At 50.3% G+C, this 22471-nt stretch overlaps 1 protein-coding gene across 4 annotated transcripts in view; it reads left to right on the top strand.

Moving 5' to 3' along the window:
- Nucleotides 1-22471, top strand: part of EVC2 (EvC ciliary complex subunit 2) — a 130365-nt gene that overhangs the window by 79446 nt on the left and 28448 nt on the right. For all 4 annotated transcript variants that reach the window (XM_045528269.1, XM_045528268.1, XM_045528267.1 and 1 more), the window contains 4 exons: nucleotides 4618-4777; nucleotides 6851-7305; nucleotides 11712-11916; nucleotides 12082-12198. In XM_045528269.1, the coding sequence (XP_045384225.1) occupies nucleotides 4618-4777; nucleotides 6851-7305; nucleotides 11712-11916; nucleotides 12082-12198 (937 nt within the window). The remainder of the gene's footprint in view (nucleotides 1-4617; nucleotides 4778-6850; nucleotides 7306-11711; nucleotides 11917-12081; nucleotides 12199-22471) is intronic.

Genomic DNA, 22471 nt, shown 5'->3' with positions numbered 1-22471 from the left:
GTTTAGTCTATTCACATTAAATGTTATTATTGATATGTAAGACTTACTGCTGCCATGTTGTTATTTAATTTCTGGTTGTTTTATGGTCCTCTCTTTCTTTCTTTCTTCTTGTCTTCCTTTGTTAAAAATGATTTTCTCTGGTAGTGTATTTTAATTTCTTGATTTTTACTTTTTGTGTATCTGTTGTAGGTTTTTTGATTTGAGGTTACCATGAAGCTTGTAATAAACATTTTATAACCAATTATTTCAAACATACTACAGCTCTCCTTACAAATAAACAAATAAGCAAAAAGAAATCTAAAAGAAATTCTACACTTTAACTCCTTCCCCCCATTGCTTTTTAACTTTTCGTTGTTTCCATCCATATCTTTTTATGCTGTCTCTTAGAAAGTTGTTGTAGTTGTTTGTGATAAGTTTGCCTTTTAGTCTTCCTACTCAAGATACAAGCAATTTATACAGCGCAATTATATTAATACAATAGAGTATTCTGTATTTGTGTACTGTTATCAGTGAGTTTTATACCTTCAGATGATTTCTTATTGTTCATGAACTTCCTTCTCTTTCATATTGAAGAACTTGTTAGCATTTCTTATAGGACAGGTCTGGTTTTGATGAAATATCTTTGTCTGGGAAAGTCTTTATTCTCCTTCATGTCTGAAGAATATTTTTGCAGGGTGTAATAATGTTCTAGGGTTAAGGTTTTTTTCCTTTAGCACTTTGAATATGTCATGCTACTCTCTCCTGGCCTACAAGTTTTCACTGAGAAGTCTGCTGCCAGCTGTATTGGAGATCCTTTATATGTTATTATTTTTTTCTTTTTTCTTGGGTCCCTTGGGACATTTCCTTTATCCATGAGCCTGATTATTAAATGCCTTGAGGTAATCTTGTTTGGGTTATATCTGCTTGGTGTTTTATGACCTACTTGTACCTGAATATTGATATCTTTCTCTAGGTTTGGAAAGTTCTCCCTTATTTCTTTGAATAACCTTTCTACCTCAGTCTCTTTCTACATCCTCTTAGACTTGCCCTTTTGAGGCTATTTTTTAGGTCTGGTAGGTATGCTTCCTTCTTTTTTTCTTTTTCTCCTCTGACTGTGTGTTATGAAATAGCCTGTCATCAAGCTCACTATTCTTCTGCTCGGTCAGTCCTGCTGTTGAAAGACTGACGCTTCAGTTTGCCAGTTCATTTTTTTAGCTCCAGAATTTCTGCTTCATTTTTTCTTATTCTTTCAATGTCTTTGTTAAACTTCTCTGATAGGATTCTGAATTCCTTCTCTGTGTTGTCTTGAAGTTCAGTGAGCTTCTTCAGGACAGCTATTTTGAATTCTTTTTCTGAAGGGTCACATGTCTCCATCACGCTGGGATTGGTCACTGGTACCTTATGTAGTTCATTTGGTGAGGTCTGTATTCCTGGATATTCTTGATGTTTATGGATGTTCGTCAATGTCTGGGTGTTGAAGAGTAGGTATTTATTTCAGTCTTCGCAGTCTGGGCTTGTTTGAATATATCCTTCTTGAGAAGGCTTTCCAGATATCAAAGAGAATTGAGTATTGTGGTCTAGGTCTTTGGTCACTACAGCTGTATCAGCACTGGGGGTGCCCCAATCCCAGTAATGCTGTGATTCTTGCAGACTCCTGGTGGTAACACCTTTGTGTACTTGGGTAAGATATGGGAGAATTCCCTGGCTTACTAGGCAAAGTCCCTCACTCTCTTCCCTCACTGTCTGTGCTGGGCTGCCGTGACGTGGGCACTCCCTCGTGGCCACCAGTGCCAGCTCACACCTGAAGCCAGCGAGTCTCACCCAAAGCCTGTGGTGACTGTTGCCTGGCTACCTGTGATGTTTATTCAGAGCCCAAGGACTCTATAGTCAGCAGGTGGTGAATCCTGCCAGGACTGGCTCCTTCCATTCAGGGCAGCGTGTTTCCTTCTGGCCCAAGGTGGGTCTAAAAATGCCATCCAGGAACTAAGGCTGGAACTCAGGCCTCAGAAGTCTGCTTGGTGCTTTATTTTACTGTAGCTGAGCTGCTACCGAGATGCAAAGCAAAGTTCTCCGAACTCTTCCCTTTCCTTTCCCCAAATGGAAGAAGACTCCCTGAGCTGCACTGCCTAGAGTTGGGGGAGGGGTGACACAGGCACTGGCTTGGCCACCACTGCTGGTGTCTCAATGGGTCACGTGCACCCCAAGTCCACTGGCTTCGAACCACAGGGATTGCCCAAGGACTGCAGCCTTTGTGGCCTGACTGTCCTGGAATTTGGTCCAGACCCCAGGCCATTTTTCATCTGCCAGTGAAACTTGGTTTCCCTCTGGGCAGAACTTGGGTTTCCCTCTGGGCGGCTGGTCTAAATACCCCTCTGTGGTTGCCAGCAGAACTGTGCCCTGTGCTGTGTCCCCTTGTCTGGCGACACTGCGGGGATGGGGAAGGGAGGCACAGGCAGCGCAAGGCTGTCCTTGCTGCCCCCTCCTCAGTGCCTCTTTCCTTCATATAGTGTCAAAGCCAGTACTGTGATCCCTCACCTGATTTTTGGTTCTTCTGAAGGTGCTTCCTTGCGTGGATAGTTGTTGAATTCGGTGTTCGTGCGGAGGGACAATCGCTGGAAGCTTCTATTCTGCCATCTTGCCCCGCCCCCTTTTCCCTTACTTATCTTTTAAGAAGAATTCTCTAGTTGTAAAAATCCTTTGCATTATAGAATCCTTTGCACATACACAACAGTCAAGATAATCGTATAATGAACCCTGCTGTGTGCCTATCATTCGGCTTCAGCCGGTGTTAACTCACAGCCAACCTTGATGTTATAGTGCCCATCCTGGACAACTGTGAAGGAAATCCCCATCAACACTTTCTGGAGAAATCCATGATGGGGCTCGCGTCGACCGTGTGATGGAAAAGCCCACTTCTCTGAGTTCGAGCACACTGCTGGCTCTAGCACTCAGCTTTGGCATTAGGTATAAATCCAGAGATGCTTACCATGGATTCTGGATGGTTTATCTCGGCAGCACCTGGGTGCCATGGGGTCAGATAAATGGTGGCATTGCAGAGTTCTCATCCGTGCAGTCCCTTGGTGGTCCACAGCGTTCCCCACAACTCTGCTTTCAGGCGGCTTAATTGCAAACGATGAAATATATTCTCGTTGGATTATGAGAAGTTCTAAAAAGAATAGGGACATGACTATAAAGTTGGCTTTTTGGCTCTCTTACAGCAACAATTCGTGGTTTTATGAATTGGTTTTACTGCCTAGGTAATTTTGTCAGGGCTGTGTTCCTCTCCTGCCCTGTTTAATAAGGATTCCCTAAGGTGCAAATTATGCAAACACTTCCCACCTAAAGATGCTAATAAATGTAGCACTGCTGTTTACTTGAGCTTCCTGATTAATTTCCGCTTAGGTGAGAGAAATAGTTTCCTGCCTTCAATTGAAGTACCTAAAAGCTGGTTGTAAGCAGATACAGGGAAGAATATTTTACCTCTTATTTTTTAATTCTCTTTGAAAAGACTGACACAGATGTATATTTCTAAAATGTGTATCTACTATTCATTCCTTCAAGAAGCCTCCCTTGAGAGGTGACCCTGTGCCAAGCTGGAGACCCAGCCCAGGGATGCACACAGACTAGGAACAGTAGTAGGGGGTGGTAGCAGAGTGTACTTGTCAGGGTTCTCCCAAGAAACCCAACTAATAGAAAATATATAAAGCACTGTCTGGAAAGTATCCAACCATTATTAATAGAATGTTACATTAACAATGGCTGGATACTTCCTGGACAGCCCTCAAATATACACATATATTTTACATACATATATATATATATATATATATATAGAGAGAGAGAGAGAGAGAGAGAGATTGATTATAGGAATTGGGTCACACAATCATGGAGGGTGAGAAGTCCCACTGTCTGCCGTTTGCAAGACAGAGCCCCAGGAAATCAGGAGTTGTAACTCAGTCCAAGTCTGAAGGCCTGAGGACCAGGAGAGCAGATAGTGTACATCTCAGTCCAGGCCAGGAGAAGATGAAATGAGATATCCCACCTTAAGCTGTGAGGCAGAAAAAAAGGGACAGACTCCTCCTTCCTCTGCCTGTTTGGTCTCTTCAAGACCTCAGTATGTTGGGTGACGCCCCCACACTGGGGGGACCATCTGCTCTGCTGATCTCACCTGGAAACACCATCACAGACATGCCTGGAAATAACGTTTCACCTAGGCCAGTCAGGTTGACGCACACAGTGAGCCATGACACAGTGTTCCCTGCAGTCACCTCCTAGGCTTTGTTTGTGCTACTCCTGACAGCAAGAGTTTTAATCCACCATCTCCTCTTGGAAGATTCTCTCTGTACCACAGTGTTCCTGCAAATGTTAGTTTCTCCCAGAACTCTCGCCAATTTCCACCCTAACAGATGATCTCTCTCCCATGTTGAGCTTTCTCTGCCCATCTCTAATGACACTGACCTTACTCTGCTGCTATTTTACAAATATCTTAGCTGCCCATTCTCCTAATCCTTCTGGAGGGTAAAGATTTTTCTGATTCAGACCAAACTAATGTGGAGATAAATGTTCAGCCACAACAGCAGTCAAGCTACAGCTGAGTTTGGAGAGTGCGTTAACTAGCTTGCCATCTTTTCCATCTAGAGCGGGGTACCTGGATGAAGATCAAATGGAAATGCTACTGGAGCGAGCTCAGACAGAAATCTTTTCTATAAAACAGAAGTTGGACAATGACTTAAAGCAGGAAAAGAAAAAGCTCCACCAAAAGTTAATAATTAAGAGAAGACGAGAGTTGCTGCAGAAGGTACATGAGGCATTGTGCCATTTGTCCTTTGCATGACCATTTCTGAGCACCCACTGAGTGCCAGGTACTGTGCCAGGTGTTGCCAGCAGCGTGCTCAGAAGGGCGACTGTGCAGGCATCGTGCTGTGCCATCTGTAGTTGATTGGTAGTGACTGTTTGCTGTGTCAAGCAGGATTTTCCAAGTCCTATCCTGCCTGCACACAGCAGAAGGTCGTGGTAGAATACTCATGTCTGCACAGGCAAGGCAACAAGAGTGCTGGTTTGAGTGACTGCTGATGACAGGTACTAACATTTACTGAGTGTTTTCTTAGCACTGCACTAAGTGTGTTATATAAGAGATCTTGTTCAATCCCTACATTAACCCTATGAGGGAGATGATACTGTTTTTTCTATTTTCTTTTAAATGAAGACACTGAGACTTAGAGTGTTTAATTACTGTGGTCAAGGCCAAATACTGAGTGAGGGGCACACATGGCCTGTGTGTGGGAGCGCTCAGAGCATGATGAGGCGAGGCATGTCGAGAGGGGAGGGCGGGGGCCACAGTGGACCTGTCTGGGCGTTGGCGTCAAGCCTGTGAGGGCATGGTGTGCAAGGCTGAGGGGGTTACCCTTCACCCAAAGATGGTGGGGAACACTGAAGGGTTTTCAGGCAGAGAGAGACAGAGAGAGAGAGAGAAATAAGATTTGTGATTCCGGAAGCTTGCATTGGTTGGAATTGGAGGAACCTGGGAACACAAAGCCCCTGGGAGGCTGTGGCATTTGGCCAGGTGAGAGCAGATGAGGGCCTAAACCGGCAGCACAGAGCACGGGTAGTCAGGACAGATTGAGAGGGTATATGGCATGTGCCAGGTGACACCTGGGTGGTGGGCTAGTGGGCTGGCACTGTTTGGGGGGAGCGGAGGGGATGCAGAATAACTTTTAAATGTGATCAGTGGAAACTCTACCTTCTATTATATTACCGAGTGTGGGCCCAACAGATAGCCACGCCCCTGACCTTGGCCACTGAAATATATCACATCCAGAGCAACACCTCATTCACCTCTGAGCCACTGGGTAAGGGGTCAGAACCACATGTCTCCAATGTCTGGCCCAGTCCAGGGTTCGGATCTAGAAGGATGGATGCACTCCAGATCTTACAAGAGATTCTGGAAGGCTTCTGTGAATATTATTTCTTGTAGCTACTTTTGTTAAATACCATGAGTTGCCCACGATTAGAATATAGCTCCATGAAGGCAAAAATTTATGTAGCCCCAGTGTTGAGGATGCTACCTGACACATAGTAGGTGCTAAATAAGTATATTTATAGAGTGAATGAATTGACACTCTGGTTACCAGGACCCGTGAACAAAAGGAAGAGCATGTCACCTTCTCTCAGATAGGACTGAGACTCTGTGACCTGCTCTTGTAAACACCGCTGCAGCGGACATCTTTGTGCACGGCGGTTCTTCCCCACCTCAGGGCCTTTACGCCCACAGTCCTTTCTCCCAGGAGTGTTCTTTCCTGATTTCTTCCTTAACGGTCCTTCGGTGACCTCCTCATTTAAGTTGTCTCTCAATGATCTCAGGGTATTTTTCCCCTTAAAATATCACAATTTGCAGATACTGTGTGCCTGGCACATAGTAAAACTACTAGCAGATACGTATCGGTGTGAACTCCACACCAGGTACTTTTCTAAGAGCTACACATGTATGAAGCAACTCACCTGACACTCACAACTACTCTACGAGGTAGGTTCTATTATTATCCCCATTTTACAGATTAGGAAGTGGAGGCACAGAGAGGTAAGACACTTGCTTTGGGTCACTCAGCTTGTGAATGGAGGAGCCAGGACTAGAACCCGGGTAGTGTGCCTCCTGGGCTTTGCCTGCTCAATAAAGATGTGTTCAATGAATGCTGAAGACATGAAGTTTTCACTGTCTTTTATTTTCTTAAAACTAATTTTCTAAATGTGAGGTGGTTGGGGGAAAGGCCACAAACATTCTGTGCCTCTGCAACGGATTTCCAAAGCGTTTTCCCGAAGGCTGTACCCACCGCGCCCTACCCGCACTGAATTTTCCCCTTTACATTCCCGCCAGCACAAGGAGCAGCGCAAGGAGCAGCTGTGCATCGGCGACGCCCTCCGGGCTGCCGAGGACGGTGGCCGGTACCTGCAGCGGTGGCGGAGCGTGGTGGCCGAGCACAGCGCCGCCCTGGAGGAGCTGCAGGAGCGTCTGGACCAGGCGGCCCTGGACGACCTCAGGGCCCTGACCCTCTCGCTGTCCGAGAAGGCCGCCGAGGAGCTGCGGCGCCTGCAGAGCTCGGCCATGACCCAGGAGCTGCTCAAGCGCAGCGCGCCGCGGCTCTTCCTGCAGCAGATCCTGGAGGAGCACGGCCGGGAGATGGCCGCCCGGGCCGCGCAGCTGGAGGGCGAGGAGCGGGACAGGGACCGGGAGGGCGTCCAGAGCGTGAGGCGGAGGCTGAAGGACGGGGCTCCGGAGGCCTCGGTGGAGGAGCAGGCGGGAGTGCGACGCTGGGAGCGCTCGGTCTTCACGTGCGTGAGGCTGCGGTCCGTCCCCTCCGTCCCTCCGCTCGCCGCCCGTGCTGACGGGACGGCCCGGCGCAGGACACGCGGCCCTGGACAGGGGCGATCAGTGGCATTTCTTGATCACATAAACGCCAGCAGGAGGACCCCGTGTGCCAGGCAGGGCCACGGGGGGTTGAGCAGAGCGCGGAACCAGGGCCGTGGGAGTTGGGCTTTGCGCAGACAGGAGGGCGCTGTGGCCCCGGCGCCCGCGGGCCACCCGGGAGCTCAGACCTGCTCCTCGGGGCGAGCGGAGCGGACGGAGCGGGTCTCCCTGTCCGGAGGGGCCTCGCCGGGAGCGGGGAGCGGACCCTGCGGCTGGGCCGCGCCGGGCCCTCCTGGTCTCACCAAATGCCAAGGCCACCGGTGATACTGGGCCTTCGGTTTGGTTCTTACACCGCATGGCTCAGTCTTTCCACCCGGCCCTTTCATCCATTGGTTCATTAATTGGGCTGTTTTTATTATTAACTCAAAAACCATGTAATGACTTCTACTTCTTTCTTCTTCTTTTTTTTTCTTTGGTGGGAGGAAGCTTTAAGATTTTATTTTAGTTTACAATTTCCCCCTTTTGGCCAAGATCTGCCAGAGGCAGCATCTATGGCCAAACCCTTATTTTGTCCCCTGTGTTGCCAGGGTGGTGTGGTCACCTGCCCTGGGTCCATGCAGTCCCTCGGTGGGACTCTAGTGGCCAAGAGGACTGAAGAGCCAAAAGGGGGCTTACAGCCAGTTAAATATTTCAGGCCAAACAGGACTGGAGGTGGACAGGCACTCATCAACGCTTTAAAACCTTCTAGGCGACATAAGAGTAAAATCCAAAATGCCAAAGACAAGGCTACAAAACTAAATGCTTGAGTCTAGTGGTAGACTCGTAGCAAACATAAACATTGCTAACATGTAAGCTAAGGGAATTTAGAGACCTTTATTGTGTCATAATATTTTAGTCTCCTTAGTAATTTATACTAAAGTGGCTGATAAATTACTCATTACATCTCCTTTTGTATAACTGAGAACAATTAGGAAGTTCTAAGTCTATAGGAAGCAGGAAAAAAAATTATGATTGGGATGGATATCTACAGCGTGTGGCCTGAAAAAGCAAAGTATTTCAGTTAGTATTCCTTAGGCTTCTGTGTGCTCCTTCTTGATCTGGAGGATCTAAACTGATTCCATCCCTCGGATTGGCCCTTACAATCTCACACGCCCCCTTTTCTGCGGCAGTCCCTGGGCCTGACTTCTACTTCTGAGTAGGAGAAAGTAGACCGCAGCTAACTAACATTTCCCCTGCAGTAACTGGAAAATGATGCATAAACTGCACAAATAGATTTTCTAGACATGGGGAGCTGTGGCAATGAGGACAAGCTGGAGTCGGATTCCGGAGAGGCCAACGTCCTACAGTCCTTTCCCTCCCTGCACCCTGTGCCCTTTCTTTCGTGTGGCCGAGATTTGGCTTGGCCCGAGCATCCAGCCTTAGTGGTGCCATAGAGACCGACAGAGCTGTCCGCAGTTGTTTGGGGCTGGCACATAAGATTGGAAACAGGAGGAGCCTCAAATACAGGCAGCGTGGGTTGAGACACAGCCAGTGTAGACCAAAGGGACCTGGGTTTAAATCCCAGGACCACCACCTACTGTTGAGTGTGGGTAAGTCACTTAACCCCCCTGGGTCTCATCTCTCTTGCCTGTAAAATGAAGACCACGATAATGAAATCTTTTCAGCATCATATGATACTAGCAAGTGGGTTAAATGTGAAGACAATATTTGTATAAGAGTCTGGGCCTTCTCGGACCCTTTGATGGACAGTAGGTGGTGGAGCATTGGTCTGCAGTCTCTTCCTCCCTTGGGAGAAGTTGTCTCCCGGGTCTTACTGGCCTCAGTGATTTCATGCCCCTTCCCACACGGTTTTTGTCCCTGGGGACTGACTTGTTGCCAGGAGAGCGGGTCCCCAAGTGTCTGCAGAGAGAGGGATCTTATCTTGGTTTGCATGCGTGACCTCAGCCTCCTTCCCCTCTGTCTCCATTGTGATTCTGGCCTCATTTGTTTAGTCTTCGTTAGTTTTTCTTTTCTTGACAGAGAAAACAAGATGCTGACTTCTCTAAGCCTGTAAAAATCAAATCTTTAAATGCTATTTTTTATTCCCATGAGTTATTCTCAACAGTATTTATTCTGCTCAAATTCTCTCTATATGTTCAAACTAGCTTTGGATTCTTAGTGTGTGAATTAGATTTGGCTTTCCTTTTACCAGATGGGTTATTTTCTCCAACTTCATTTGGATCCATTTTGCAGGGAGTATTAATAAAGTCGCCACTGATTAAGGCATTTAACAGGAAAAAGACCTCTCACTTGGCTATCAGAAACCTCTGTGATTTTTCTAAGGGTTAAAAGGGTCAACTCTGTACACGATGTGAGTCTGCTTATATACTTTGCTTATTTAAGATTCTATTTAAAAGGTTGCAGACTTTATTTCTGAGGCATTATGTAAAATGGCATTGCACATTTTGGAATATTTTTATAAGCTTCCTAATTTCAAGCAAGATGGGGTTGCTGCAAAACTGGTCAGGTAAAGTAGGAATTAATGAGGGATATTTTTGCCAGGGAATGTGTGTCTTGGAGACTTCTTTCCTAAGATCCTGCCTTGATTTCAAACTCCTTCAGGGCTAAGATTCTGCCTCCTGTATTTCTGTATTCTCTTGGTGCTTGTATAACAGGGGATTAAGCCGAGACTACTGAGGACTGATCTGGTTAGAAGGTGGGGCACGGATAACACTTAGATGCACTTCAGAGCTGCTTTCCCTTGGCTTGTGTGCAAATGGGGAAGGTGCCAGGGAGTGGCTGCAGTTTCTGGACCCACAGAACGAGGAACCCAGGACAGGGGTGTCACATGATTTCAGACTGTTTTCGACGGAGGGTTCATGTCATCCCTGAAGGTCCCATTCTGCCTCCATGAGAGAGCTTTCCAGCTGGCCTGCAGCCCCTTTCCCGCATTGAGACTTGGGTGCACCAAGCCTGACCCTGGCCACCCTGATAGGTGTTCTGCAGATATTTCCAAACTTAAAGCATCCACAAAGCACATTTTATGCCACCACTGTTGGCAGAACATTGCCAGAATAACCAAACGCACCCATGTTTGTCACAGAGACTTTGTTAAAGGAGTGAGTGAGCAGATGCACACCACCCAGAGCAGGAAGAAAGAGAAAAGACCAGTCCCTGAACTGTCCCTTCCTGGGCCAGAGGGGGATTCTGTCCAGAAGCTCCCCACGGACCCCCGTGTGGCCTCTCATGGCCAGGACTGGCCCTGCGTGGCCGTGAGAGTGAGCATGTGGCTGTTCTCCCTTTAGAGGGGGCAGGGATCCTGCAAGAAAGCAAGAGCTCCTCCTCTCTGCGACTGTGATGTGAGGGCCAGGTTGGCGTAAGGATGGGCAGGGAGGCAGGGAAGCGTATTTGCTGCTTAGTGTTTCTGTAACAGAGGACCGCAGACTGGCTGGCTTAAAACAGAAGGCATTTGTTCTCTCAGGGTTTTGGAGGCCGGAATTCCAAGATGGGGGTGTGGGTAGTGCCACGCTCCCTCCGAAGGTTCTAGGGCAGGATCTGTCCCGTGCCTTCTGTTAGCTTCTGGTGTTGCTGGCAGTCCTTGGTGTTCACTGGCCTATAGACATGTCACTCCATCTCTGTCTCCGTCCTCAAATGGCCTTCTGCCTGCGTGTTTGTCTCTCTTCTCCTGTTCTTATAAGGACACCACTCAGATTAGATTAAGGGCCCACTCTACTCCCGTGTAACCTCGTCTTAACTTCTTAACTACATCTGCAAAGACCCTGTGTCCAAGTAAAGTGACATTCGCAGGTACCATGGGTTAGGACTTGAACATATCTTTTCGGGAACACAATTCAACCAGTCACAGCAAACCACTCAGTGTGGTTTCCAGCATGGAATAGGTTTCCACTAAGTGATTGTGTCAATTATCATCTTTTAGAACCAAGTGCAGGAGACCCCCTTCGTCCTGAGCCCCCGATCTGAGCTGAGCTACTGTCCTCTGTGCCACTGGTCCCTATGTACGGTGTCCCACTGGCCAGTGGACAATGCTTTGTTTTCACGTCTGTCTCTAAAGCAAGACCAGGTTGTCCTCAAGGTCACAATTGTTGGAAGAGATACCCTCCCAGGTTTGCCTCATTCGATTCTAACTCTTAGCTCCAGTATGACATCATGTCCAACACAACACACATCAGTGCTCAAGAAATGCTTGTGGGATGAATGCATGGCTGAGGCGCTGGCCCTGCGTTCTCCAGACGTGGATTTCACTGATGACCTTTGAACCCCTGGCCGCACCACCCCAGCCCCGCACCGCACTGTCTCTGGGTAAGAGCATGTTGCTGTCCTTCCCTCCCAGGAAGCTCTGCTCCGTGGCCTTGTCCGTGTCCGAAGAGGAGCTGCTCAGGATGCAGCAGGAGGTCCACGGCTGCTTCGCTCAGATGGACAGGAGCCTGGCCCTCCCCAGAATCCGGGCCCGAGTCCTGCTGCAGCGATTCCAGACTGCTTGGCGAGAGGCGGAGTGCCGGAACCTGGACCAGGCCCTGGCTGCCCCCGAGCTGCAGGTAGGACGGACGTCTTGGTGCCCCCCACCGCCCCGTCTGGCCTTAGGCAGGTTTTGCAGTTCTGTGAGCTGCAGAACCTTCTGTCGGCCCGCGGAGCCCTGGAGGCTGTGTGGACTCGCTAGTGACCCTCTTGCCCGTGTTTTCTCTCACCCCCCTCTCCGACAGTCCAAGGTGAGAAAGCCACGGTCCAAGAGTAAAAGCAAGGTAGACCTTTTGAAGAAGTGCATTGAAGATAAAATTCACCTCTGCGAGGAACAGGCCCCTGAAGACCTGGTTGAGAAGGTCAGTGCGTCAGCCGCATCCGTTTGTCTCTGCGCGGGGCGGGAGCTGCCGTTTGCAGGACCACGGAGCCCTGGGGCCTGTGCCGTCCGTCTCCACCCAGGCACTCAGGCTCAACCCCGTGGTCCTGGAAGAGGTCCCCACCCTCCCCCGGGCCTTTCCACCTGGCCTTCCGCCTGCCACCATCCTCCTCCCAGCATCCTTTGGGCCTCATGTTAGGCACTGCCTTTGCTGGTTGTGGCGCCCGCCACATTTGCACCTGGCTCTCCTGGGCACCTGCACCTTTTGTTCCACTCCCATCTCCAGCTTGTCTTGCGCACCCTCCCCTGTGTTCCCACGAGCGCGGCCCCCTCCCCCCGCCCCGTGTCATCTGCTGTGTTCCGGCACACTCCATGCAGTCCCCTGGGCTGCTCTACTCTGTGTTCCTCTCTTCCTGGAATTTCCTTTCCACTTTCTTTGACTAGGCACATAACTTTTGTCCTTGCTGTCCTAAGGCGTTGCCTCCATCCTTGGGTGTCCCCTCTTCCAAGAAGCCCTCCCTGAGCACCTAGGTCTTCCCACTTGTCCCACCCATGCCCAGCTCCCTTCTTATGGCACAGTTATCACGTGGGCCATTCGTTCCCCAAGTATGAATATTCTGGGGAGGCAACAATGTCCCAGGCACCATGTTAATGAACTCTGGGATTGCAGCAGTAACTGAGACTGCCCTGGTCCCCAGGAGCGCACATTCTAGCTGGGGAAGATGGATGGCAAACACTTAAATGCTGGACTGCGCTCTGCGCTGTTGGGGAAAGCAAGGCGGCGGTGGGGTCGACTGTAGGCAGGAGAGGAGGAGGGGTCTCTCTGTGGAGGTGACATTTAAGAGTGAACACCGTGTGACCGCTGCCTGGTGCCCGCCTGTGTCCGCAGCACCCCGCAAAGGGTAGGCTCCCAGGAGGAGCACGCTCAGGTGATGGGTCTATCAAACTGTGGTGCACAGCTGCTGTTCTTGTTCCTACCTTCTAGCTCCTTTGTCTAGTTTTTTTGTGCGTTTTATTTTTATGTTAGTGCAATTGTGTGTCTCAGAACACAGACATGTGCTCTGGCAAAGAGCCACAGAAACTGCTCCGGGCAAGGTCTGTGGCTCCTGTCAGGTTCATCCCTGTTGCTGATGTTCCAGGAACTGACGAAGCCACACCCCGTTTCCCCCAGGCTCCAATGGAATGGAAAGATAAAACAAAGACAAGGCAGATAGAGGCAAAATGTCACCTTTCTTTTGGCTAATCTGGAAGACATAAATTAGCATGAGTGCGGTGGGCTTGCTAAACCACCTAGGGGTTAAGCAGACCTGTCACCCAGTCACAGACATCTCCAGGGGGCCGTGGGGGGAGTGTGCCCTGGGGGGCAGGGCAGAAGCCCAGCTGCAGGGCTAGCTGCAGGGCGGGCCAGTCGGGGAGGGGGGAGGCTGGGGCCTGGCTGTGTGGGAGGGCGGCGTGTGGGGCCTGTGGGGCAGACGTTTCCTGTGATCCTCTCTCAGGCAAAACCCGCCAGAGCGACGCGGCTGCCGGAGCAGAGTGAGCTGCTGGAGGGGGAAGCGGGGGGCTGCTCTGGCCCAGAGGGTGGGTGTCCCGCCGTGCCCTGCAGGAGGCCCGGGCAGAGGCTGCTTTCCTGGAGTGCCGGCCACAGCCAGGGGATGGCGGGCAGCCCATGGAGGGAGGTTCTCAAAGGCCAGTTTGAGGAAGTCGAGGGTGGTCTCACCGGCACCGTGGCAGCAGGAGAGTCGCGGGATGAGTGTCTGCGTGAGACAATCACGCACAAGTGGCCGACCACGGGGAAATGCGGCACAGGTGGCGCGGCTCCGACCCAGCTGCTGCAGCTGGGCCCCGGCATCCTCCTCGGCCCCTCCCTGGGCCCGCTGCGGCTCCCCGCTCTGCCTCCTGACCGGCCACCCGTCTCCTCCCGTGTCTCCGGCCATGCCCAGCCCGTGTCTTGGGCGCACACGTGGCAGACCCAGTCGGTCCTCGGTGTGGCTGGAGCGGCCTCTTCCCACAGCCGAGACCCAGCCCTGTTACACCTGGCCGGAGACCCGTCTCCTTCTTTGCCCAAACATTTTAATAGAAGGAACCAAGCACATCACTGCCTATAATTTTTTTCCCTTTCCTTTCTTTTCTTTCTTTTTTTTTTTAACCATGGGCAGTTGTTGCTCTCAGTGGCAAATATAAAATATCAATTTTTTCCCTTTTTTTTCTTTGCTTTTGTTCTATTAATATTTGGGATTTTTGTTTTATTTAGAAATTATCAAGCTTTGTGTCTCTCATTACCTCTTTTATTTTTTGAGACAGAGTCTTGCTTTGTCACCTAGGCTGGAGTGTGGTGGCCTAATCATAGCTCATTGCAGCCCCTGTCTCCTGAGCTTGAGTGATCCTGCCAACTCAGCCTCCCAAGTACCTAGGACCACAGGCACACCACCACACGTGGCTAATTCCTTTCTAAATGTTTTGTAGAGACAGGGTCTCACTGTGTTGCCCAGGCTGGTCTTGAACTCCTGGCCTCAAGCGATCCTCTTGCCTCAGCCTCTTAAAGTGGTGGGGTTACAGGCGTGAGCCACCGCACCCAGACCATTCATCTTTTCTTAGTTTCTTTCAATATTGCTTAGTTTCCAATTCCAATCCTCTGAGTATTATTACTAAAAATATCTCAACCTTGTCTTTTTGTTTGTTATCCCTGGTCCTTTAGGATTATACCCCCAGGTCTCTGCCTTTGTCACAATGTGTAAAATAGGGTTCTGTTCATAATTAACTAGGCTTACGAGATAATCAGTGTTAATATGACATAGCAACATTAAAAGCAAAACTGTTTCTCTAATTCCAATCAGATACCAGGCATCTTGAAGATGCTTTCTGTGAGCATTAGTCACCAGGCTGCCACAGCGCTGCAAGCGTGCCTTGGCGAGGTCCCCTGCAGGCTCACGGAGGTTAGTTCCCAGCCCAGGGTCACCACCAGCGTGGATGCAGCCCAGGCTGCCCGGCCCCTGTGCAGTGTCTCCCACTTCACACTGGCGTCCTGTAGGTACCGATGGGTTGTCCTTCTTCAATAGTGTGGACAAGGCAGACAGGGAGAAGAGGCAGATGAAATAGGTGAAGACAGCCTTCCCTGGGAATCCTTGTGTGTGGGGTCACCTCATCCAGATGACACATGAGGGGCAGTGTCACCAGAGGGCTGTGCAATGTGTCCAGGGCCATCTAGCCAACAGGTTGCGTGACCCGCAAAGCCATGTCCATCTGGATGGGAATCCTGGAACTTCCCAGCCCACCCATCCTGTCTACTTGCCACACATTCCTATATACCTAGGGAATCTCCTCAAAAGCACAAGGCAAAAAAAAGAAAAGAAAGCGAGAAGGAGAGAGACGTAACACAGTGACCGAGATGAGCAAGGTACAAGGATAAAGACCAGCTAAACTTGGCAGGGGAGCCCAGCGGCCACTCCATGTGGTGAGCGGAGGCCCCAGGTGAGGGTGGTGCGAGGGAGCTGGGGGTTGTGATTCCCCAGGCCAGTCCCAGCACCCTCTCCCTGCCCCGAGCTCACCTCTGTGGTTTAGCTTTGGGGCAGACCTTCATCCTGCAACGTGGCCCCATGCACAAGCCAGAGCTTCCCCCGGCCCTGGGCGGAAGACGTGGCCACCTGCTCCAACACTGGCAGAAGAACTCGGCGTTGCTGCTCCCCAAGGCATTTTCAAGGGTGATTTAGATTTCACTTTTGTCTTGTGCACTGATTTGAGAACTGATCTCCCTTCATGAGAGGTGGTGGCATTTTAATAAGAATAGTACCTACCTCCTTTGTTTGCTTTTGAGTGCCTGTGGCATTTCAGGCACCTTGCTAAACATTATCTATGTGTGCGTGTATATGTATGTGCATATACTGTAGGTATATATATGTGTGTGTGTGCGTATATATGAGCCATCCATATGTGAGCTATGTATACATACGTCCACATACATGCTGGTGCGGTTTATTGAGCATGAAGTGCTTTCTCTGTCCCTTGCACAGCCCATCAGAGAAGACCCACTGTCATCGCTATGTTAGAGAGGAGGAATTTAAGGCACAGGGAGGTCAAGTAACTCCAGGGTCACGACTGGTCTTCAGAAACCGCGTTCTTGTCACCTGACTGGCCTGGGTCGTATTCAGTGTGGGCTTTAACCCTCCCAACTTCCTCAAGAAGTAGGAACAATCAATGTCCCTCTTGCAGATGTGGAAACTGAGTCTCAGAGAGGCGAGTGAATTTGCCGGGGTTCCTGTAGCCAGGCAGGGGCAGATCCAGCACGTGAGCCTAAAGCTCTCTGTTCCTCATCACTGTCATGCAGCTTCCTGACCACGTGCCCTGATCAGGGTTGTCAGGGAATGTCTCCACTGAAAGTGTGGTTATTTCCCATAACTGCACAGTCTGGGGTGAGTGTACCTTGGTCCTGCATCTGTGAAATGAGGACTGCGACAGTAATGACCCACTGGTTACAAGCGGCACACCAGTTACCAGGCCTGACACAGTGGCGGGGCCAGCCTGGGAGTGGGCTACGTGCTGGTCTTTTCCTGGTAATGGAGCAGCTCCCTGCTATGTCACGATCGAGGCCTCACAGGGAAAGGCAGATGAGAGGCATTTGTCATCTGTGACCTTTTGGGGACAGTCCATCTTCACAATGAGCCATTTATTTCATTGTGGCAAGTGCCAAGAGGATAGAGGACAGGCACTCTTGAGTCAACAGCTGTGATGTGCCTCCTGAAATTGATCAGTGCATCTTGTGGCACGCTGGTGTGCTCGTTCAGATTTTATATTCGCAGGGTAGTTGCAGAGGGAAATGACAGCCCTCTCTCTGTGTGAATGCCCACCCCTGAGAGTGGCTGGATCATTGTATCAGTCAGGGTTCTCCAGAGAAATGGAACCCACAGGATAGACAGACAGACAGACAGATAGGAGATTTACCATGGGAATTGGTTCCTGCAATTATGGAGGCCGAGACGTCCCAGTCTGCCACCTGCCAGCTGGAGAACCCGCAAGAAGGGGGTATAATCCAGTCTGAGTCTGAGGGCCCGAGAACTGGGGGAGCTGATGGTGTAACCCCCACTCTGAGGCCAGAGGCCAGATAGCTGGAGGGGCCACTGGTGTGAGGCGCAGAGTCCCAGGGCCAGAGAACCAGGAGCACTGGCGTCCGCGGGCAGGAGCAAGCGGGCATCCCAGCTCCAGGAGGGGAGGGAGTTCACTTCCTCTGCCTGCGGGTTCTGCTCAGGCCCTCAGGGATTGGGCGGTGCCCAGGGAGTGAGGGTGACCTGCTTCACTCAGTCTGCCGATTCAAACGCTGATCTCTTCCAGAAACAACTCACAGATGCACCCAGAAATAATGTTTTGCCACCTGCTATCTGGGCATTCCTTAGCCCATTCAGGTTGGCACATAAAATTAACCATTACAGGCTGGGCACAGTGGCTCATGCCTATAACCCCAGCACTTGGGAGACCAAGGCAGGATGAGCCATTGAGATCAGGAGTTCAAGACCACCTGGACAACATAGCAAGACCCTATCTCTAAAAAAAAAAAAAAGAAAAATTAGCCAGGTGTGATGGCACACACCTGTAGTCCCAGCTACTCGGGAGGCTGAGGCAGGAGGATTGTTTGAGCCTGGGAGTTTGAGACTGCAGTGAGCTATGATCACACCACTGCACACCTGGGCGACAGAGCAAGACTTTGTCTCTAAAACAGACAAACAAACAAAAAACTATTACAATCATGTTTCGAGAGCAGGAGGTTCCTCAAAGTGATAAGTGGATGCAGCTGTAAAGGTGATGCTGGCTCTTCTGCCACAAGGCCCAGTGCAGGGCCCAGCCTGGCAGGCAGTGTCATGTCCCCAAGGGAAATTGGCTTCACTGTTGAGGCAGAGCCTGCTGGGAGCACCTGCTGGGGCCCCCGTTTCTTTACTAGAATCTGCTGCATATGTCCGCTTCATCCCACAAGCCCAGATAGACGCATACCTTGTCTGGACGTTTAAGAGAGGTTGGGGGGGGCGGGAGAGCTGTCGGGGGCCACAGCATCAGTGAGCGGGAGAGCGGGTGTTCTGCCTCCATTCTCGCCCTGTGCCATGGCTGTGGGGCCGCCACCTCCAGTCTCTATCTCCCATGACACCTCTTTTGGGCTCTCCCTTCCCCCTCCCCTTTCTCCCTTTTTTCTTTTCCTTGCCCGTCTCAGCCTTCCCCTTTCCCTTATTCTCCTTCCACCTCCTCCTTTAGGGAATGTTCTGCGCAGTGTCTTCCCCGGCCAGGCACTGTGCTAGGTTTCTGCTCTTGAGATGTTTGCGGTCTAGCTGAACAGTCAGTTTGACCATCGAGCGTTGAGAAGTTGGCATCCTGCGTTCAGACGGCAAATCCACCTGACTGCTCTGTAGCTCTGTCTCGAGTGGTGGCGGTGTGACTAGTTCACAAAGAGCTGTGTGACTGACACAGGAGGGAAAGGGCCGGATCGACACAGACGTGAGCTGCTGGCTGCCCACTCCCTCTGCACCTCGGGCAGGTTCGTGGAGGAAGGTGTCAGCTCTGGCCGCAGGCGGCTGTCCCTCGGGCCAAAGTGGGCAGATAAGAGATGGGACACTCAGCCACAGATTCCCAGTTCCCCTGTCAGACTCACAGAGGTGTGATTGCAAACCTGGGAAACTTTGGAGGACATGTACATTTTAGAATAAGTCAATCAAGTCTCTAAATAAATCTTATTGTGATTGCATTAAACTTACAGATTAATTTGGCAGTTGTTATCCCATCCCAAAAGACAGAATGTTTCCTATTTTATTTGGAGCTTTTTAAAACATCTTTAATGAAATTTTAAAGTTTGTTTTCCTGAGCAGGGCGATCACGCATCTCGGTTTGCTTGGGACAGTCCTGTTTCCCCTGTCATCCCCACGTGCCCTCCTGGAGCCTTCCCTTCCACTCCCAGTCTGGGAGACAAGTCCTGTGGGGACCCTGTACAGAGGTGCTGTGTATTCTGTGTGGTGATTCCCACACACATCATAGGTTGATTGCAATTGTGAATGATAATCTATTTTCAATTATGTTTTTGATACTATTCAATACTGGTATAAAGAAACATAACTAATTTTTGTAAGTCTTTCCAGGCTTGCGTCTGAGCTCTGCCACTTTCTCTGTGGCCTTGAGCAGTTACTGAACCTCTCTGTGCCTCAGTGCACTTGTCTTTCAAGTATGGATAACAGCTGGTTATCCATCTGGCTGTTAGGATGGTTCTGAAGATGTATTTTTTGATTCTGTTGATTGTTTTGGTACAGTCATAATGTCAACAAATAATTACAGCTTTGTGACCTTCTGATTGTTACCCTCTTTTCTCTTTATTTTTGTTGTTTCAGCCTCCTTGTCTGCTTGTTCTGTCAGCTCCTGTCTGCTGATTGGTTTTTCTCTGGTTTGTGAACCCATTTTCCTGCTGCTCTGCGTGCGCGGTGATCTCTGATCGGATGCTGGCGTTGTGAATTCTCCGCAGTGAACGCTGGATCCGTCCCCTTCCCCTCGCAGTGCTGGGGTCTGAGTGTGTTCGGTTGCCTGGGATTCGTTTTATCCGTTCAAGACTTGCTTGTAAGCTTTGTTAGCTGGGATCAAGAGCTGCCTCTAATCTGGGCTAATTTATTCCCACTCCCAGGCGACACCCTTGTGCGGACTCCACCTGATGGCTTGTGCGTGCCGCGGCGTTTCCACGCGGCAGGTAGCACACGGCCTCTGCCGGCGCAGCGGGAGCCCAGCCGGTGTCCTGCCGATGGCCTCCTGGTGTTCTGTCCCTGGCATTTCCTAGTTTGGTTTGCTTGTTTTGTTTTTTCCAGTCATGCGGAGTAGTTAGCCAAAGACTTGAGGACACCCCTGTGCGTCTCTGGAACTCTCTCTCTCTCTCCTTCTGTTGGTGCCGCTCCCCTTTCTTTGGGACTGTGCCCTACAAATTATAGACACAACGGCCTTCAAAATTTTGACTTGTGTTTTCTTACCCTGGTGAGCCTGCCGGGCTGCACCTGTGTGCTCACTCCCTGCGCTGCCGGCTAGGAACCGCCTCCAGGCAGCAAGCCGGGGCCACGGTGGGCCCTGCCGGTTTCCCTCTCTCAGGCATCCGTGCTGTGCGTCCGAGAGCTGTGTCAGCGCACGCTTTGTCTGTTTCTCACATTGTTTAAGGGGGGAGAGTAAATGTGTTCCCTGTCACTCCTCATGGCCGCAGTAGAAAAGTTTAACTTATCCTCTTGTTATTCATTGCTGACTTCACTGCATTTTAGTTAGAGATCAAAGTATGTATAATGATTCCTTGGGATTGACTGAGGCTTATCTTGTGACTTTATACTAGGTCCATTTTAAAAGATAGTTCATTTGTCCTCAAAAGGACTGATATTTTCTGCTGAGTATGGAGAAAGGAGCGTTAGGAGGTGGGTAGGAGCCAGGTCACGAGAGGCCAGGACCACTGCACCGAGCAGCTCAGATGTTTGGGAATAAAATTGACACGAGTGGGTCACTTTGTAGCAAATATTTGTTGGGGGGTAAGTTCCTTTGTAGCCCTGCGGGGAGGTCTCCGTTGGTCAGTCCTCTCCTAACCTGCTGTGGTTGGCTTTAGGGGCTACGGGCCTCATCTCAGTTGGACCTCGTCTCTCCCTTCTGTCTGTAAGTGTGTGCTCAGGAAACGGTTGTCTTCGGTGACCCTCCTGGGGGCACAGGAGGTGGCACACCACAGCAGGGGTGAGGCTCCTCGGGGTGTGGCCCACGTCCCTCTGCTGTGGGTGCTGCTTCCCGAGTGGGCAGCGAGGAGGTCTGCTCAAGTGCAGTGTCTCGTTGGCAAGGGACATCCTGGTCACCTGCCCGACCTCAGGACAGTCTCCCCGGTGGGGCAGCCTAGCAGATCTGGGGGCCTGGAGGGCTGTCCCTCAGATTGCCCTGGCCAGGTCTCTTGCTGCATTCTTGACCAGGACAGGGAAAGGGTCTAAGCCAGTCCGCAAAGCTCGTTAGAGACGCAGCACAGGAATGCAGCTCGGCTTTTACCTTCCAGTAATTGGAAATAGATCTTCTGTCCACATCTGTCTTTCTGTCATCTGTGTATGTATTTTTCCATCTGTGTATCGACTGTCTGTCCTCCGTCTTTCCGTCATCCATCTGTACAGTTGACCCTTGAACAACGTGGGGGCTTAGGGCCCTGGACCCCCGTGCAGTCAAAAATCTGCATAAACTTTTGACTCCCCCAAAACTTACGCTAATAGCCTACTGTTGACCAGAAGCCATACTGATAACAGTTGATTAAGTTGATTAACACATATGTTACAGATATTATATACTGTATTTTTTCAATTAAGTAAGCTAGAGAAAAGAAAATGGTGTCAAGAAAACCATAAGGAAGAGAAAACGTATTTTCTGTTTATGCAGTGGGAGCGGATGAGCATAAAGGTCTTCACCCTCACACCGAGGAGGCTGAGAGGGGAAGGGGAGGGGTTGGTCGTGCTGTCTCGGGAGTGGCAGGGGTGGAGGAGGTGGAAGGGGAGGCAGGAGAGGCAGGCATGCCTCATGTAACTGTAAACACGTTGTTTTATTGATACATAGTGTTTGCACATGTTTGTGAGGTACATGTAATATTTTGCTACATGCATAGGACGTGAGGATCAAGTGAGGGTATTCAGGGCATCTGTCACCTGTGTGTTTATTTCTCTGTGTTGGGAACATTGAAGTCCTTCCTTCTAGTTATTTTGCAATATAAAATACGTCGCTGACTGTGGTCACCCTCCTCTGCTATCAGACGTTGGATCGTATTGCTCTGCCTGCCTGTACGTTTGCAGCCGTGGCCTCTCCTCTCTCAGCTCCCTTCCCACCTCGGGCAGCTCTCATTCTGCTTTCTACCTCCGCAGTATCCATTCCTTTTGCTCCCACATATGAGTGAGAAGGTGCAACATTTGTCTTTCTGTGCCTGGCTGACTTCACTGAACATCCGTGTGCCTTTTATTGAAGAAAATCCACCTAAACGCAGACCCGCGCAGTTCCGAAGTCCACTGTCTGTCTGTCTGGCATCTCTCTGTCATCTGTCTGTTGCCGCCTTCTGCTTGGCACCGAGACTGGAAGCTTTTCCACGTCGATACACGGGAGTTCCCGTTGCTCCTGCAGCAGCACGGCATTTCACGGTGTGTGCGAACTTGAAGGGATTGAACCGGCCCTCAGTTAGCACACGCCTGAGTTGGTTTCGACACTTAATATTTCAGACAATCCTGGACCCTCTGCTTGTACCCTGCAGCCCTCTGCAGAGA

This window comes from Lemur catta, chromosome 17 (assembly GCF_020740605.2).
Source record: "Lemur catta isolate mLemCat1 chromosome 17, mLemCat1.pri, whole genome shotgun sequence".
Classification (NCBI taxonomy): domain Eukaryota; kingdom Metazoa; phylum Chordata; class Mammalia; order Primates; family Lemuridae; genus Lemur; species Lemur catta.
Note: the sequence above shows the minus strand (reverse complement) of the source record. Positions and strands in the feature narration are given on the sequence as shown.